The 18,946-nt window shown below is 35.3% G+C and overlaps 3 protein-coding genes across 3 annotated transcripts; 1 reads left to right on the top strand and 2 right to left on the bottom strand.

Annotated features, from left to right (window-relative positions):
• Nucleotides 1-1,779: 1,779 nt before the first annotated feature.
• On the bottom strand, nucleotides 1,780-9,281 carry LOC107405024 (nuclear pore complex protein NUP1). Its single transcript, XM_016012032.4, has 8 exons — nucleotides 8,774-9,281; nucleotides 8,167-8,228; nucleotides 7,339-7,502; nucleotides 5,879-6,089; nucleotides 4,915-5,226; nucleotides 4,165-4,248; nucleotides 2,522-3,157; nucleotides 1,780-2,366 (listed from the first exon to the last, which is right to left on the bottom strand). The coding sequence occupies exons 1-8, from the start codon at nucleotides 9,060-9,062 to the stop codon at nucleotides 1,944-1,946; spliced, it is 2,181 nt and encodes a 726-aa protein (XP_015867518.3). The 5' UTR covers nucleotides 9,063-9,281; the 3' UTR covers nucleotides 1,780-1,943.
• A 2,806-nt stretch (nucleotides 9,282-12,087) lies between these two features.
• LOC107405022 (equilibrative nucleotide transporter 8) lies at nucleotides 12,088-15,134 on the top strand. Its single transcript, XM_016012030.4, has 2 exons — nucleotides 12,088-13,747; nucleotides 14,254-15,134. The coding sequence occupies exons 1-2, from the start codon at nucleotides 13,231-13,233 to the stop codon at nucleotides 14,946-14,948; spliced, it is 1,212 nt and encodes a 403-aa protein (XP_015867516.3). The 5' UTR covers nucleotides 12,088-13,230; the 3' UTR covers nucleotides 14,949-15,134.
• A 533-nt stretch (nucleotides 15,135-15,667) lies between these two features.
• Nucleotides 15,668-17,402, bottom strand: LOC107405023 (uncharacterized). The gene is made up of 3 exons (XM_016012031.4): nucleotides 16,564-17,402; nucleotides 16,237-16,409; nucleotides 15,668-16,063 (listed from the first exon to the last, which is right to left on the bottom strand). Exons 1-3 carry the CDS (start codon nucleotides 17,188-17,190, stop codon nucleotides 15,877-15,879), a joined length of 987 nt encoding a protein of 328 aa, XP_015867517.3. The 5' UTR covers nucleotides 17,191-17,402; the 3' UTR covers nucleotides 15,668-15,876.
• Between the last annotated feature and the right edge of the window lie 1,544 nt (nucleotides 17,403-18,946).

Below are 18,946 nucleotides of genomic sequence, written 5' to 3' on the forward strand. Positions count from 1 at the left end.
AGTTTCCTTCAATTTTCATTATTTTTATAAATTTTTATCGATATTCAATAATTTTCTATGTTTTCATAAATATTTATATATTTTAAATATTTGATAAAAATATTTTTATGGATATCAAAATTTTGAATCTTATATATGATTTAAACTATAAATAAAATTATAAATGAATATTAGCACGGATGCACTCTAAACTATTAAAACTTTGCACCTAAACCTTTTTTTTGCCATACATTTTACACCTAAACTTTTATATGCTGTGCACCATTGGTATATTTTAACACTTTCCATCCAATATATTAACAAATTAAATGCTATGCACATGATCATAAAACAAGGGAATTGTATGTCTTTTTATACCATTGTGCACCACCAAGCATGGAAGCCCTTCTCATTGCAACAGAACTGATAAACCCAACGAAGTTCCAAATAATAGAAACAAATTGTTTCTTTCATTAAATCCTAATAGAGAAGTTCCCAAAAAACAATTAAAAAAAGAAGGTAGAATAGGTTGCCATTTTTTCCCTTTTTGAAAGAAAAAAAGTTCATTAAGCTTGTTAAGTTTGCACTACCCAATCGACAGAAACATGGAAAATCCCCATCCCCAGATTACACACAAATCATGAAGAGTGAGAGCAATCTAACGAAGAGGGTTTGGGGGAATTAGGCTTTCTAGGGGGATTTAGTAGCCTTGGACAGATATTTGGGTTCCTTGGTAGCTTTGTCAGTTTTCTTGGGTAAAAGAATTGGGTTGATGCTTGAAGACACCTCCATGATCATTGGTCACTCCAGCAAGAAGCTTCCCAAGTACTTCATCATTCCTCACCGCCAACAATATGTGCCTTGGGATTATCCTATTCTTCTTCTTGTCTTAAGCTGCCAATTCCAACACATGAAAACCAATATGTGGAGTCTAGAACAGGGCAAACATGGTGACTCTGCAGTTGAGGACAACAAGAACATTGCCGAGAAAAAGAGGAAGACCAATGGGAATTACCCATGAATCTGCTCAAGCGAGTTCGCTTTAGCATTCATGGATTTATTGGCTTTGTTGCAGGAAAGGGCTTCTATGCCTTGTGGCGCACAATGGTCTAAAAAAGACATACAATGCCCCTGTAAAAAGAACCAAGGGTGCAATGTTTATAAAATTTATAAAAGTTTGCAAAATGTTAAAAAAAAAAAAATATATATATATATATATACATATATACATTAGAGACCAAAGTGCAAATCTCCATGCAGTTTAGTAGCTGTGTCAAAACTGTCAATGTCAATATCCCAGTTCACATATCCCGATTATAAACTATTTGATTAACAATTTTGAAAAACTGTAAAGAAGGTCAATACTTACATTCTTTACATTAATGAATTTATTATTTAAACTTGATAAAATAAATTTTAGTTAACTAAAAAAAAAAAAAAAAAAAAAAGAACAGCAACTCCTTTATAATTATTATTATACCGAAGCTACAAAGTTTTTATTATTAGATTTTTTAAAAAATATAATTTTTATAATAATAAAAATACAAGACTTACAGCACTTTAATTATTGATTTGAAACAAATAAAACAACATAAGACTAGTTTGATACTTTACCATTTAACCGTGAAAAAGGAGAGGATCCAAATCCCCATATAGAATATCACCGGTATGAAGGAATAGGAAGACTGCCCTATATTTGAGAAGGTTGAACTGAATTATCCCATCATCCACCTTTTCTTTCTCAAAAGTCATTAAAAACTAGGCTATCTTGATATTCAGGTGTTAAAAACACTTCTCCAATCTCTCAAAACTCAACAATTTTATATAGGTCTACTTGAAACTGAGGAAAATCAACTGCACCAAGAGAGAATACAACTTATTTAAGAATTCTTACAGAAATTTTCACCTTGAAAAAAAAAAATCATAAAGAAAAAAGGAAAAACATTAGCAAATTTTCCTTTCAGTTAATAGCAGATGGTATTTTTTCCTATTGAACCGAAAGATATCCTCGTCTTGTTGGATCCAAAGCTGAACTTAATATCTGAAGCATCATTATGAATGGCAGTGTTGGTCGTAGACGGGAAAGAAAATACAAGGTCAGGACCAGACTTCGCCTCACCAAAAGTGTATTTAGGAACAGCATCGTTGGGATGATGTTGGCTGCTTCCTGAGAATGTAGGCATGATTGATGGCGTAGGTGGTTCGGAGAGCACCTCCGGGGATGTTGAAACCGGAAAGGAAAACCCGGAGCTATTATCTGAAGAAAATCTCCACTTCGACTCTGGCTTGTCAATGGCGATATTAGATAAAGCAGGCTTAGCCCACGAAGAAAGAGGAGGCTTCTTCTGAAGATCTGGCAACTGAGAGGAGGTGATCTTCGGGACACCCTGCCATTTTTTATAAAAAAAATTTGCATTAGCTACTTTATTTTTTTCTTTTCAAAAAATGTTAACTATTTTAACGATCACAACACTAGCATTACTTCAAGATAATTCATTGCAGAGTTGGTCATCAAAAACCAATTTTAAATAGGACATAATACCTCAAGCAAACTCTTGCTTACAGAACCTCCATCACCCCCATTGCCAATATAGGCATCAGAACCCGGAACTCTGCTTATTACAGTATCAGTAGCTTCAAGAGTACTCTTCATAAGAGAATTGGACTTATCAGCACTCTCTTTAGCAGACGTTTTCGGGTTATCCGGATCCATGATCTTATCAGAGTAAAACCCTTTTACAGGCAGTAAGCTATCATATCCATTCGAAATGATTGAAGTAGAATCAGAAGATGGGGTTTTCTTCCATGAAGTGACTAGCTTTAACTCCTCTGACTTATCTTTAGGAGTTGGTGTCTTTCTATCAATGTGCTCCAGGATTTTCCTAGCAATCTGAGTAGACTGTGGATGAACAGTTGGAACGCCTTCAAAACTTCGTTGCTTTCTCTCTACTGACTGAAATTGGGAGCTGCTACTTGCTTCACCATGTTCAAAATTTTTCCTGACAGCAGGCAAAAAAGCTCTGGAAGGATTTGTGTTTTCAACCTTTGAAGGCCCAACTGAAGAATTAACAAAGATAGATCCTCTAGCAGGTGTTTGTGCAACAAATTTATGTCTAGGCCTACGAATTGGTCCCACCGATCCATAATGATCATCCAATGCATCACTCCTCAAATTAACCTATGCATTAAAGACAGAAAATAAAGCAATGAAGTCAACAAAAAAGCTACTTTATAATATCTCTTGTTCTTCAGGTAGTATTACAAATTAATGTTCAACAAACTTTCAGCCTCAAGCAAGCGTAGTAATTATTATTGAAAATAATTATAAGAAATACATACTGGAAACTAAGCCACAAATTTGTACCTAGTGCTTGGCAAGCTGAGCTTATGCATGAGCGGAGAATAATAAATAAATAATAAAATAAATAAAATCAAGTACAAAACAAGAAGAGGCAAAATCTAACTTTGCCCCCATAAAGTTAGTTTCAATTGCCTTGTTTAAGCATATAAATTATTTAGAATAAAAAAATTAAAAAAAAAAAAAAAAAAAAAAAAAACTTACTAAAACCACTCAACAAAATCCGCTAAATCAGCTCGTTTACATAACCAGCCTGTCAGTTGCAAGGAGCTAATGTACATGAACCTAACTGCTAACGTTCAATCAAGCTTAACATGGTTATGTCGAGCATTTAGCAATAAATGGCCAGATAAAAGTAGAAAAACAGGTTCTTCCAAGATCAAGGTTTGAATGCTCAGTGTGACATCATTGGAGTGAAAAGTCAAGGGCATTTGAGAGAAACCAAGAAAATTATATGTTATATCTAAATATATTGTCAAGTAGAAAGTCTTAGCTATCTCTTTTCAATTTCCTTTCAGAGATGAGCTAACAAGTAACAACCATGCGTAAAACGTCTGTATGCAAATCACCACCTTAATAACTCATCTGTAATTTATCAAACGCTTAAACTAATTGAGAAAACTTAAACAGCCACTAGAAGTTCTTTTTTGGCAAAGAAAACTGCTATTAGAAGTTGCAAATGAACCAGTTCCCTCTAAAAATACCAAAAACCTATCATTTCTTTTACTAATATATCATTCTTCCATTTTTATAATACAAAAATAATTATATAGAAGCATCAATATGAAGGCAAAGCCATTGCAAGGATCATTATTATGAGCAATTACCTGTCCAAATGTAGGAGTCTGACATTGTTGCAGGGAAGAAGAAGGGATCAGCAACTTATCTTTATCACCTTGTAATTGGGATAACTGACATATAAGAAAATAAAATCATTTTTCCAGATAAAGAATGCATACCAGAAAGGTTCTATGGCCAACAAGCATGTTTGAGAACCCAGGATAGAAAACTAATGAAGAAGTTTTGAAATTGTCACTATCAACACTCCTTTTTCGAGTAAAAGGTTGAAAACAGCGTCATGAAGATCAAAAAGCAAACATATCAAATTTCACTTTTCCACAATAACTGTTTGGTTTTCAGCCACCAAACGTTTCTTTAAGTTTTGTGAATTTAATTTTTATCTCAATGCAAAATAAGTTCCTAGAACACCCATCGAGTTCCTCTGACATTAGCTCCTTCCTCTGCTCTCAAAACTAACATGATCCACAAAGATAGACGCTTCAGAAATACCCTCCACCATCCAATCACGCACCATTATCATTGTTGTCTAAAATGAAGGATTGAGAAGCCAGCAAAACCGAACCGCAAAGAAAAAAAGGACACTAGATCAGGTTTTGGCTGTACTTGCTTCAGGGACATTCAGCACATGAACAGGAAGATGGAGACATATTCTTGAATTTCAGATATTAGATTTTAACAGTTTAAATGATGTCTTCTAAGCAGGCTCCTCAAACATGGTACTCAGCCAAAAACAAGAATATTAAAAATTCAAATCCAAAACCTCCAATGCCGCGTACCTTGGACTTGGACTTTGAAAAGATACTTCTAGAGTAAGGGGTTCGGGGAAAATTATGAAGCCCAAATCTGCCTCTCTGACTTAGAGGTGTTGAATAACCACGTTGATCCTGCAATACAGCACCTGGCCAGCATGCAGATGGCTTAGACAAAGGTGATGGAACAAACGGCTCTATCGCTATTTCAGAGTCAAGCAACAAATTCCTTTCATCATTTGATATTATTCTCTTAGAAGAAATGTCTAATTCTGATGTTCGGCTTCCCATGTATGCTCTTGCAATCTCAATTGGAGAAGCACCAACTTTATCCGCCATCTGAAATTTTGTGTGAAGCAAGGTTATCCAAAACTATTATACAAATACAAGTACAAAGCCCATATACTATCTAATGTATCAAACAAAATGCAATTACTATACAACTATTCTCAGTAGTTTAATCCAAAACTGTAAGCCTATCCGCAAACAAGTGTAGCATGTAGATTCCTAAACATTGGCAGCTCCGACTAGAGACTTTTCATATTGCAGCAGAAGAATACTTAAACCATAGGCTTTTAAACAGAGTGGCTGAAGTTACAATACAATAGAGTGCCTATTTGCAAAGGGGCATAAACAATATGCTTCTCAAATCCATCACCTCTCATAAGGACATTCACCAGTACTGAGAGTAAGGATTTTAATATCATGAATCAAGTGAAAAAGCAAAACAAGGCAACATATTTTTGCTACTCTGGACTCTATTAACAGGACAGCAACTTCATAGTTGGCAGTTGATACTGTTCTCAATTAGGCACTTTTCAACAAAACCACCTATTGAATGTTGGTGTTTTTGCTACTTCAGGAAGACAAAAATATATTATTTTTCCCAGAAAAGCAAAACTATTTAGTCATATATCAAGGTCCATAAATGGATAAATTCATTTTCTAGGCATATGTCATTGACCGATAAAGCAACTATTGTGATACTCACAACTGACTGGCAAAGAGGAGTTGAGAAATCCCATGCTCCACTTTTATCTTCCTTATTTTTCTCAAACGACATCTTTTGAATTTCATGGGATACCACAGGTCCCTCAGCTTCTCCTCCTGCAGCCATACTCTGATTTTTCTGTTCATGCTCCAATGTAGGAAGTTCAACAGCCTTTGAATTTATTATTTCCATCAAACGACTCACTTCGCCCCTGAAAAAGAACAGACAGAATTTAGAAAGGGTGGCATATTAATCTCTTAACTACTAAAATGTCACAAACTGACAGCATGCGATATAATAGTACATGTACATGAATCAGATGTAGGTGAAAATGGCTCTTCAAATATTCATATCTGCACATCTCCAACCAAGAAAAAAGACAAAAATGACTCATACGGACCAACACAAAGCCCTTTCATGTTTATCTACATCTGTGGTAAAATGTGAAAAATATTAATGTTGTACACATGGCTCAGTCATCAATAGCCCTTCTTATTCATTCTATAGGTGAGGCAAGTAGATTATACTCTAGCAAAAGGGCCTAAGAGCTCCCATATCACAAGGAAGCTCTTTTGTAGAACCAGATGTTAGACTACAATCAGGCTGCCAGATCTAAGAGAATTCGTTCAGAATAGTATGACTTTCTATTTTAGTGACATATTAGTTTACTCAACACACTCAACGCAGATAGTTCTTTGGCCCTAGCTTTTGCACATTAAAAAATTTGAACTACATCATCCAACACTTAAAAGAAGTGAAAGAGGCTTGCTTCTTTTCCTCAACTTGAAGGCTCTTGCAAGAAGTCCCAACATTAGTATACATTTTTTGTCAGCTTGAGGCCGATACATCCTGATGAGGAACTCCAATATAACAACCAAGAGAAATCTCTTGATGTTTGCTCAAGCTCCCCTCTCACTGAACTGGTAGAAGAGATTAAAAGAAAGGAAGGTATAATATTGTATCAGAGGTTGAAACCGATCATCAAATGAAGAGTTAGGCCAAAATTTAATATAAATTCTTGGAAAATAAGGCATCTACCAAGAGAAGAAATTTAAAGGCTTTAACAAAAAGTTCTAGTAGAATCTCTTTATGCCGCTTTCAAATTCTAATTGCTTTTGATGATTGCTTAAAGTGAATCCATTTACATTTGAGGTCACAGGGTCCTAGCCATACTCAATCATATATAAGACCTCAAATTTTCTCTGCATTAATGAATACAGCTTCAGCTTCTTTTAGATTCTACAAGTATAGTAGATTGGCTTTCCTTGACCATGCAAATCATGTGCTAGAGCTATTTCCATATCATTATCATTGAAAGCAACATGTAGCTTAATTTCCTATATGGTAGCAGAGCCATCAGTTATCACTGGTTCATAACACCAAAAATAATAAGATAACCAAATAGCCATAACTTATCTTGAAAAATGTTTCCCCTTCAGAACCAAATAGCCATAACTTACCTTGAAAAATGTTTCTCCTTCAGCAGCTGCTCTATTTCAAAAAGTCCATTGTCATTGGGTAGGTCACCATCCTTTTCTTGCTTGTGTAAATCAAGGTCAGAAGCACTCTCTGATTTATCTGCTCTGCTAGGACCTGCTAATTCAGTTGTTGTGGGCAACTCATGCTACAAGAAATTATACCCAGAAGAGGAAAAGAAAAATAAGGTAATTATTTTATTGACTGAGTAAAGCATAAACAACAAATTATATAGTTCATAAAACCATACTTAATGTCAAACAACTAGATGTCTTACATTCTCTAAGAAAAATAACCAAACATAATGGTTCTCTACGTATGCCACAATGACACAATCACCCAAAAAAAAAAAAAAAAAAAGAATAGGAAGAAAGAAAACAATAATAATATATAGGTCCACTTGTGTGCGAAATGCAAGGGTGTTAAACATCACCTCTCCATATACAGACACATATATTAAAAACTATTTCAAGTACATTTAGTAAAGCGTAAAAGATGCTCGCAACTAATCTTAGATATTTTAACAAAATGTCAAAGATAAAAAAAAAATTAATAATAATAATAATAACAATTCTTCTAAATTAACTTCATGTACCTAATAAGTAGTGCAGCCACAACATTAAGAGTAACCATGGAAACAAAATTAAACATAAACAATATAATTCCAAATGGACAAATTATTTAGAAGAAGCCCCTTGTTAGAGTAATTTGACAGGTTTATGCATTAAATCGCTATGATGAAGTTTTTGACCATAAATCATAAGTTGTTAGAAGGTGTTACAAAGCTATAAAGAAATTATTAAAAGCCTCACATTTAAGCTGCAATCATGATCCCCACCACAAGCATTTGGTTCCACCTCCGTGTCCCATTTATCTGTTCCCCATAAATTTCACTGAGTTAAAATTAAAATAAGAATAATGGAAAACCACCGCTCAAAGTTAAAATGCAAAATCTAACAACAAATCATAAAAGGGGATAAGAGGGATGTACCCTGAAGACCATATATGAAGTTATAAAACACCAAATAATCTTTCAAAACCATAGCAAAAGACTGAACATTTAATGAATGCACAAATAAAAACCACGTACACATAAGCCTTATTAAACTTTTTTTTTTTTTTTTTAAACCAAAAACAGAGGAAGAACCCCAACCAAAAAAAAAAAAAAAAAAAATTGAAAGCGAATTCAAAAGAAAAACACTGTGAGAAAGATCCTAAACCCTATTCCTTTTCAAGAAGTCACAAAACAAAGACCATGTTTGACACTATTTTCCACAATTTCAATACAGAAAAACAACCAAGAAAGCATTAAGCGCAAAAACCCTAACCAATCACGCTTGATACCAAAAAATAAAAAATAAATAAAAAAAGCAAGCAGGGAGATTCAAAGAGCCATAGCCAGTGAGAGCAGAGACGAACCGTGATCTTCCACATTGGTCTCAGGCAAGGCGGTAGAATAAGTCGATTTGGAAAAGAAGGAGGGCAAGAATCGGTTGGCGCCGGTAACGATGAGCCGGCAAGCCGGATCAACAAGCTTGGAAAGCCAGCGGCGAGGCTGGCCCCTCTCAACTAGGCTATTCGCTGGACGAGCATATGGAGTTGTCGGCGGCTTCCTAGCTGACGGCTTACGAAGCTTCCCGCCAGCTCCTCTACCTTCTCTTCCTCCGTCCAGCGACGGCGTCGTATCCGCATCCGCATCCGCCCCCATCCCTCTCTGTCTCTCTCACCCCCCGACACTACGGCTGCTGTGCTCTCACTGCCTCGGAGTGCAGCACGCTTTTTGACTCTTTTTTTATTATTTTTTAATCTTTTTTAATTTTACATATTCCAGTGAGAAGCGGAGAATTTGGGGTTTCGTTTTCTTTTTCTTTTTTTTTTATTATTATTTTGTAGTGTTTTACCTTTTTCTTTTTTCTTTTTTTTTTCTTCTTTTTTGGGTTTGTTTTTGGTGAAGTGTTTTAGCTTTGAACTGAACTGTTTGACAAAAAGTGAAATAATTGGCCATGTTTCCATAGTCTGGGGACCACGCAGTTACATATCTGAACTGGAACCGGGTTTGGCCACGTGGCCCAATCAGGTTTTGCAGTGAGAATTTAGGGTAATAAAAAATTAAGAAAATATTGGAAACTTTTTTTTTTTTTTAATTTTTAAGTATCATTTATCAAACAGTTAACATGAGACTACAATCCTTATGGGAAAATGTGTTTGATAACTACAAAACTTCAAAGTTAGAAGTACCATCTTTTGAAAGTAACTCCTTAAAAAAACAAAAAACAAAAAATTTCTTAGGGACAGCTGAAAAACATTTATAAAATATACTATTTTTTACAAAAAATAATCAATTAAAAAATAATCAATATCCTTCTTATTACTTTGAGGTGTCTTAAATAAAAAAATAAAAAATATTTCTTCCTTGGTCACCGGAAGAGTCTGAGGTGTCAAAAAATTAAATAATAAAAAATAAAAAAAAACCTCCAAGGTGTCTAAAAACTCCTCCTTGGTCTGTATATCTTCCATCGGTACTTCCTCTACAAACATTACAGGCTCATGGTGCTATGTGTTTCCATATTTGTACAGTTACATGCTTATTTAGACCGATCACCGTCTAAAAAGATTTTACTAAAAAGAAAAGAAAAGGAAAAAGAAAATAATAATAAGAATAATAAAAGGTCAAAAAGAGGAATTTAATATGTATTTCAAGTTTCTAAAAGTTTCAGCTACTTCCTCTGGTTGGTATTTACTCTAAAGTTTTAACGCATGTTATATTATTACAATTTGTTAAGTAAATAAATTTGTATATGTATATTTATAGAAGAATTTTACAATATTAATAATTTGCATATAGATGACATTTAAAATCGATATTTTAATATTATCGTATCAATTTTGATATACAGTCCGTTTATGGTGTGTGCGGATGGTCCTCATACGGACCACAGTATTGATGATGGTTTTTTATAATATTGGTGACGATTTTCTAAGAAACCGTCGTTAATACTATAAAACAGCATCACTAATACTGTGGTCCTTATGTGGATGGTCTTCACTATAAAATTTTCGTTTTGATATATACTATATCAAAGCTGATACTATCACATACAAAAACATTGATTTTGAACGACAAATATATACATGTATATATATATATATATATATACGTATGCAGTATTCAGAACACTAAGGATATTTTGCTGTACTTGTCAATGCTGGATAAGACAAAGATGCAATGATCACGAACTTACAATAAAATATCTACCACTAAAGCCACCGAGCGATTGAAGAAGATGACGAATTGTTGCAAGAGCATCTCCAATCCACCATTGTAGTTTGTACTGGTGCAAAAGTTACGTTAAATACTAATTTCTCTTTAATTTATTATATTATTTTTAATTCTAAAAAAATTTTCATCAATTGCAATTTCAGTTTATGTCATTAAAAATTTTAATATTAACATCTTTATATTTTTTATATATTAATTTTATTCCATATAAAATTTTAAATATTAATTTAAAACATGGGAGAAATGGAAGATTTTTAATTTTTGGTACCAAAAATTAATTAATTTTGTTGAAAGTATGCATTTAGGTTAAAAATTATAAAATTGTTATAATATTAAGTATTGTTTTGTAAAACTTAAAAATTTAAAATTTCAAAAAAAAAAAAAAGTGATGAACAGTAACTTTGATGCGTGGGGTAATGCTGTTCATTTCTGCCAAATGGTGGGTGATTGAAGCAAAATTGCACCAAAATTTTTAGTTTTTGCACTATATTAGGGCAGGTTTGGAGATGCTCTAATAGTTTCATTCTTTTCGAAATTTATTGCTTTTCTTCATTTGGTGAGCTATATCCATACTATAAACCATTTGGTTACTTAAAATATTAAGATTTAAATATATATTATAGATTTACATAGATATAGTGAAATATAAAAAAAGAAATAGGGCAAAATAAACCTATACCTATATGGCTAAAGATCTTGATAGAATTTTTGTATGTATATATAAGGTAAGAACTGGGGGTTCAAATACAAGTTCTATGAAAGAAATTGCAGGATTCTACAAATATTTCAAAAATTTTGGGTTTTGAAGAGTTATAGACTAGACTAGTGGGTTATGAAGCAAATGTAAAAGATTTCAAAAAAGCATGCAATCTTTCTCACATTTATAGTTTTTTTGTTCAAATTTTTTGAAACTAAGGCACCCAAATTGGTTACTGTCCCTGTATAAACCAAAATTTGTGGCTGTTTTTTACGGCAATTTAAAAAGATCTCCTTTAAAACCCAGGCATTCCCTGATTATTTCCAAGTTGTATATAATGGTACCCTTGTATTGGAGACATTTTTTGGTGTGTGCATGGCTGGCTTGCTATTTATGTCTCACTTTGTTAGTTTCAAGTCTTGTAGCCATTAAACCCTGTCTCTTCTTTTCCATATTGAGTTTCTAAGAACCTGAATGAACAGAGCAAATAGACAAATAGCCTTTTTTGAAGTGGCAATTTACTCAACCAAAAAGTAACAGCCACAAAACAAGGACAAAATAGTAAACCAACAATTCTCCAATCCAAGACTAAACGACAAAACAGAACAACAAAAACTAATTTATACTACTGTACATCAACTTCCCACACTAAGAAGCCGCACTAGATCTTAAACTAGTTTTGTTTAGTTTTGTTTTAAGGCAACAAATAAAAGAAGAATCTTAAACTACAATATTCATCTTCTTGAAAGTTACAAATTTTAGTAGCGCCACTACCGGTGGGTTGCTTATTGCTGAAGATCAAGCAGGCATAAAATAAAAAGGTATAGTAGCTGGACAGACAATGGAAGCAAAAGGATGAATTTAGGCATTTTCATCATGGTTGATATGACATGTAGAGGAAGACAAATGGGCAGATTTTATTTTTCTCACAACTTGAAATTCCCTGACAAAAACAAGTACAGAATCAAGTTCCACACGCGGATGATGGCTATTAAACAAAGTGACCACCTGGGACACAGCTAAAAAACCACCGCCTTATCTTCTTTCTTTCATGTCACAAACATATCGGTTTTGACAGGAACCATTTTTTTTCTTTTTCTTTTTTTGAATTTTTTATGGGAGGGTTCTTCTCCATCTGCCTTGCATCTTTCTTTCAAGGGTTAGCTTTAATGATCGATGACATGTAATCGCGTCACGAGCAGGCTAGACATAAGAGCCTTTTGGAATTCTCAAACAGAAACTTCGGTTAAAAATTCCATGCACTGACAAGATTAAACTTATTCCCTCCCTCTTGATCTTAATCCTCAAAGAGCTGGCCATTTTTGTCAGCTTGTAAAGTTTTAGAGGCATAAGATAGAGATTGAGAGACCTTTATGAGAGACCTTTACTAGTTTCCTTACTTCAAATCATACTTTTTTTTTTTTTTCTGGTAAATTTTGAAGCTAACTATAGATTGGACAGCTTTCCCATGTGTAGAAGCAAAAAAAAAAAAAAAAAAAAAAAAAGAAAAAAAAAGCACCCTCTTCTAATAAGGCCCATCCGTTTTTGTTCCCACTCGGCACAAATCTTTCTAAATGCATGAGCAATATTGGTTCCGAGTTCTATACCATCAATCAAATCACAACCAAGCAAGCAGAGCCGTCAACTCTCACACCTGGCTCTAGCTAGTTTGTTCCCATAGCCAACTCATGCGGATCTTCTAGTAAACAACTTAGTTATATTAAAGTTCAAGCCTAGGCCTCAGCAAGCCGGCCTGAGTTTTGGCTTATAATTCAGCTTGAATATGCCTCTCTTATCAAAAATCACTTCCCATTTGAGAGTTACCGCTTAAATGATATATATGTTCTTGGAGTTGCAACAGAACTACTATTAGAAGAGAGATAGATAAGGATTTAGAAAATGGGAGGTGTTAAAGTTCCTGGAGATGACCAACCTGAACTAGCAAGAGACACATATAGAATTGCTTACATTATCCATTTCTTGCTGGGTGCTGGGAATTTGCTTCCATGGAATGCTTTAATCACTGCTGTTGATTACTTTGGCTCTCTCTATCCCAACAAACACGTTGAGAAGGTTTTCTCTGTTGCTTACATGGCTTCTTCTTTGCTAGTTTTGGTAGTGATGATCTTCATGACTTGGCGTGGAGGCGGCTGGTGTGGGAAGATGAGATCCAGGCTGACACTGAACCTGGGATTTTCTATGTTTATTATGTCTTTAATGGTGTCTCCTCTAATGGACTGGGTATGGTGGAGCAGGGAATCAAGTGGCAGGGACAATGGAAACTATGCTGTGACAGTCGTTTCGGTTGTAATCTGCGGTTTAGCCGATGGCCTGGTGGGTGGAAGCTTGATGGGAGCAGCTGGCAGGCTTCCAAAAGAGTATATGCAAGCAGTTTTTGCAGGAACTGCTTCTTCAGGTAATTTTTTGTACACCCACATACCTTTTTTCCTGACTTTGTCTTGCTTTCCTCAATTCAACAAACACAGTGCAAGAGAAACTGTTTTTCCAAAAATCAATTTACTGAAATTGGAATCTAAGAGGGCAACTTTTTAGGTTGAAAAAGATAAAAGAGATCAACTGCCTTCCTTATTTAGTAATGTCAAGTTAAAACAGGCTAAGGACTCTGGAATAAAAATATGGAGAACATCAATGGCTGCTAATCACACTGGTTTTTTATTATGCAAATTGCTGGCAATATTACTGTTCAAGTGATTCCTACTGATGTGGCATGTTTTGATTGGCATATTATGAAAAATTTTGTAATTTGCAAACAAACTACCTTCACCAGAACCATCAATAAATAATTGAATAGCCGGAAATTCCTTGTTGGTACTAAAATCTGTATCTCAATTCCAAAATTCCTTCTGTATATCACCAAGGTAAAATGTTCTTTACCCTGATAACACTCACTGCTTTTCACAGGTGTTCTAGTTTCCTCACTGAGGATTTTAACAAAGGCAGTGCTTCCACAGACACCAAAGGGTCTTCGTACAAGCGCCCACTTGTATTTCATGGTCAGCACCATTATCCTGCTATGCTGCATAATTTGTTGCAATTTGCTGCACAAATTACCAGTCATGCAGCACCATTGCAGACTTCTCCAAGGTTACCCTACGTGTTCGAGACCGCAAATTTGGGGTGTGGCAAGAAAGATCAAGTGGCCAACTTTTGGGATCTTCACAATCTATACTGTGACTCTCTCAATTTTCCCAGGATTTATAGCTGAAAATCTGCATTCCAAGCTTTTCCAAGACTGGTACCCCATATTGCTGATCACTGTCTATAATGTTGCAGATTTAGTGGGTAAGTCTTTGACTGCAGTATATGTGTTAGAGGGTATTAACAAGGCAACTTGGGCTAGCCTAGCCAGACTCCTTTTCTACCCTCTTTTCACTGCTTGCCTCCATGGCCCCATATGGATGAAAACTGAAACTCCTATAATAGTTCTCACATTCATGCTTGGACTTACCAACGGGTACCTGACAAGTGTACTGATGATCCTCGTTCCTAAGGCGGTACCAGTTTCGGAAGCAGAGCTGTCAGCAATTGTAATGGTTGTTTTCCTGGGAATAGGGTTGGTTTCTGGTTCGGTTTTTGGCTGGTTCTGGATCATTTGAGTCTAGCCATTTGGTGTCAATGAGGTTAGTTTCCCATTATTGGAATTTAGAAATGCTAGATTCTTTCAAGGTAAGCCTGTATGACGATAAATTTTAGTCAGAAACAGATTAATCCAATCAGGGAGTTTGTCTGTATATCTGTAATGCAATAAACGTAGTAATCAATCTTAGAACTTTCTTCTCTACCACCAATTTCTAAAAATACTTTTCTTTTGCACGTTCTAAATGAGTGGAGAAGAAAAGAAGAAAAACATGCAGGTTGTAAGGTTGTAAATAGACTAGAAAATATCGTTTTGGACATTTCAAATACTTCAAAAGAAGCGAGAGGGTTTGAAGATTGACGAACCAAGGTTCGAACAAAAATCATGAAAGAAATATCTAAGATATTGTCATACTGATGCAAACACAGGGGAAGAGAAGGTCAATTTATCAAGGCCAATTTTGGGTTGTAGTTTCATGTTATAATCTTTTACTTGCATTAAGACTTTCAAACCATAATCATGAATATTATTTCCGCTGAATTCTACCAACAATCTGTAACATCTGAACGCCAAAATCATTTGGAAAAAAAAAAAAAAAAAAAAAACTAATTTTTCTTATAGAATTAAACCAAACTAATTGATATTTTTAAGCTACGGCCGAGATTATTTGCCAACAAGTTTTGTGATGCCAGGGGGAAAACCTACATCAGAGGAATCATGAAAAATTAAAAGAATGACTGAAAGAACAAATAGCATTTAATCTCTTTATTATCATCCTTAAAATTTTTACAAGAAGTACCAAGGCTATCGGTTAAGGACATCTCATCAGAGAAGGCAAAATTTACTAGGAAAGGACCGAGAAGGTGGGGGATATAAACAAAAGGTCAGGGAAGTCATATCCAAACTATAATACAAGAGGAAAACAGGGGAGGGACCAGGGAGATAGCTCAAGAAGCAGCAGCTAAAGGAGGGGGTGTTGGAGGAATTCCATGAAAGAAACTGGGTGGTTGTGATATTGTATTGACTTTTTCTCTCACTTCCTCTACTTCTTTTTCTTCTTCTTCTTCTTCTTCTTCTTCTTCATCATCTTCTTCAGCGTCCCAAAGAAACCGAGCATAAGATGCTAAAACATAACTGCACCATTCAAACAACACAAAACTCAATTAATCCAGTGAACCCCTCTTCAAACTGAATGAAGTTAACATCAACCTCTAAAACCATTTTGCTACTTAATCAAATTTAAGACTTATAAGACCTTCCAACAAAGACACAGATTTAATGGGTTACCAAAATTCACTGATTCTTACCAATCATCTGGGGCAGCTTTTATAGCCTGATCGAAGTAATTCTCAGCTCTTGAGGCATCCTTATGACTCTGCCATATCAAATCCGCATACATTGATAGAACATTTCCATCATTTGGATTGGCCAGAACTGCTCTCGCACAGTAATCTTCGGCTTTCACAAAATCTCCACGTACCTGTTTTTCATTCCAAAATTGATATAAAGTTAGGGATAATATATTCAAACACTGGCTATTTGCTTGCTTCTGAAAACATATATATATATATATATATATACACACACACAAACACACACACAAAAAAAATAACAATCGACCCAAAAAAGCTTACATCTTTCAAGAACCTAGCGTAATTGCTTAGAAGAAGCGGGTTTCCTGGATTGGCCTCGATAATTTTCTGATAATACACATCAGTGCTATCATTCCCACGATTCGAATCCGAAAACTCAGAGCTCCCATCATCTCCGCTGTCCGATCGACCACCACCACCATCTCCACCGGCACCACCACAAATCTTCCCACCGCCGCCGCCAATACCACCCTCAACCAAAACACTAACCAATTTACCATCCCTCACACAGACGTCGCAGCCCTCGTCCAAACCAGAACTCGAAAACAACGCCAAGCCACCATCCAAAGACACCGTTCTGGCGGGATAACCGAATCCCATTTGTTTCTCTTCCTCTTCCTCTTCCACCGAAATCCCATTGAGCAAATTGTTGAAAGGAGACGGCTTCGCTTTGGGAACGGAGATGTTCTTGAGGTCAGACTCGGAGAGAGCCCGAGTCATCTTCTTGGAGGAATCGCTGCAGATGGGGCATAAGGAACAAGACGAAGCCGAGAGTGAAATGGAATGGGTTCTGGGAATCTGGTGGAAGATTTCGGGTTCTGGGGACAAGTCCTTTGCGTGGGGTAGCCATGAATTCAGTATCGGCGTTGAAGAGCTTCTTAAAAGCATTATTGCTTATGATGGATCTGATTGATTGCTGTTCAAACCCTCTGCAAAACTTTTTTTTTATTTATTTTGTTTTTGTTTGGTGAAATTTTCAGCAATAAATTCCTGAAGGTTTTTTCTGAGGTCTCAGTCTCTGCTATTGGAAAGAAATGAAGGTGTAGGATTTCTTTCTTTTATAGCAAAGAGAAGTCACGAAGTACGAATGAGATCACAACCGTCTATCTTTTTGGTTGATCAAAGTGAATGAATCCAATATTCTGTGACGCACGTGGTTTTTTATACAATTCTCCTCCTCTAATGACGTGTTTGGCTGTGTGTATTTTGAAAACCAAATGCAATTTTCCTTTTGCATGCTACTCTCTTAACACCTCTTTTATTTGATATATAAAATTAAATTATATGACTTACTGATCAAATTCTAAATTCAAATGAAAATTAAATTATAAAGATTCATAATTCCATTAAAAAAAAAATTGATCAAAATGCCTAATGAATGATTCATGACTTTGTTATCCAATTAGGATTAAAATTAAAATTTTACACAAACTATTCCGGGAATCAAATATCATATGAGATTAAACAAGCAGAAGATTTTGATCGATTGCATAAAATGTATAACAAATGGGCAAAAATGTTGAAAAAATAATTCTAAATCAAATCCATTAGGTGGATGGTTTTTTTTCCTTTTTTTTTTTTTGGGTCAATTACAAATAATTTCCCTTTGTATTCTAATGTTTCAAATTCAAATATCAACTGAAACAATATCGTTTAACATTTAGAGAGATGGTTTGTAAAACACATTTTGGCCAAAAAAATGAAATGAGGATTAGCCAAACAGGACTTACAAAATAAAGATTTACTTTCTCCTTCTCCCTCTAAGTACGCGGTAACAAATTTGACATTCCAACAGAAGGTAGGCCCCAACCACTACTGGCGTGAATTGGGACCCATCCAAGCCGTCTGATTGTCAGTTTGACAGAGTTTCGACGGCTCACAATCACTCTCGCCACGTGAAGACCTTTACCTCTCCTCCCTTCCTTCCCAAAAACCAGTGGCGCTTCCTTGGCGCCTTTGAAAACGAAAGCGACGATTTTTCCTATGATGCAATTCGACTCGCTAAAAACCCTCGGTTCTACAAAAATTTCACGATTTTGCCACTGGTGCGAATGAGCGGCTGGCCTTTCGCTCCGTGGGACCCCAACTTGCATCAGGTGTGGAGCCCATGGCTGGATTCAACGGTGAGCCGTGGCCTGGCCGTGCCATCAAGTCGTAACTATCTAGCCATTTCCCCACGCCTAGATTTTTGTGGGTTTTGTAGCAAGTGGTTTTGTCACTGAATGGATCAACTTGCTGAGTGGGGGATAGTATTGTCATTTTACATCTCCTCAAGTGGAGATATTATTTTAACCGCTTTTTATTTTTCTTCTTAAAAATTAATAATTTAATCTATCCTTTGGCCATGATCATAATGCAATGATTATTTTATAAATGTGTGTGCGCCGTAGATGCGAGATTTTTTCACTGATTAGGAAAAAAAGTGACACACGCTACAACTGGTTTTTGGCGCATGTGTCCCTCTGATATGGACGGACATGGTTATAGTCTAGTCTAGTTATAATGCCCAACAAGAAGGTTTGAACAAATTGGAAAAATCGGAAAAGTTTGGTGAAATTTTTGTTTTTGATCACATGTAAATAAAATTTAGTATTCAAATACGAATAATTTTAAGATACGGGCTGTTCAAAAAATGTGATTTAGG

Source organism: Ziziphus jujuba, chromosome 1 (genome assembly GCF_031755915.1).
Source record: "Ziziphus jujuba cultivar Dongzao chromosome 1, ASM3175591v1".
Taxonomy (NCBI): domain Eukaryota; kingdom Viridiplantae; phylum Streptophyta; class Magnoliopsida; order Rosales; family Rhamnaceae; genus Ziziphus; species Ziziphus jujuba.

Bases quoted from the DNA above. Each gene is read 5' to 3' on its own strand.
- LOC107405024 (XM_016012032.4), bottom strand. From the start codon at position 9,062: ATGGGGGCGGATGCGGATGCGGATACGACGCCGTCGCTGGACGGAGGA. The intron at 8,229-8,773 runs GTTCGTCTCTGC...TATGGGGAACAG, and splicing joins GACCAATGTGGAAGATCACG to ATAAATGGGACACGGAGGTG. The intron at 4,249-4,914 runs GTACGCGGCATT...CTTATATGTCAG, and splicing joins TTTCAAAGTCCAAGTCCAAG to TTATCCCAATTACAAGGTGA.
- LOC107405022 (XM_016012030.4), top strand. From the start codon at position 13,231: ATGGGAGGTGTTAAAGTTCCTGGAGATGACCAACCTGAACTAGCAAGA. The intron at 13,748-14,253 runs GTAATTTTTTGT...TGCTTTTCACAG, and splicing joins TGCAGGAACTGCTTCTTCAG to GTGTTCTAGTTTCCTCACTG.
- LOC107405023 (XM_016012031.4), bottom strand. From the start codon at position 17,190: ATGCTTTTAAGAAGCTCTTCAACGCCGATACTGAATTCATGGCTACCC. The intron at 16,410-16,563 runs GTAAGCTTTTTT...AATGAAAAACAG, and splicing joins ACGCTAGGTTCTTGAAAGAT to GTACGTGGAGATTTTGTGAA. The intron at 16,064-16,236 runs GTAAGAATCAGT...TGAATGGTGCAG, and splicing joins AAAGCTGCCCCAGATGATTG to TTATGTTTTAGCATCTTATG.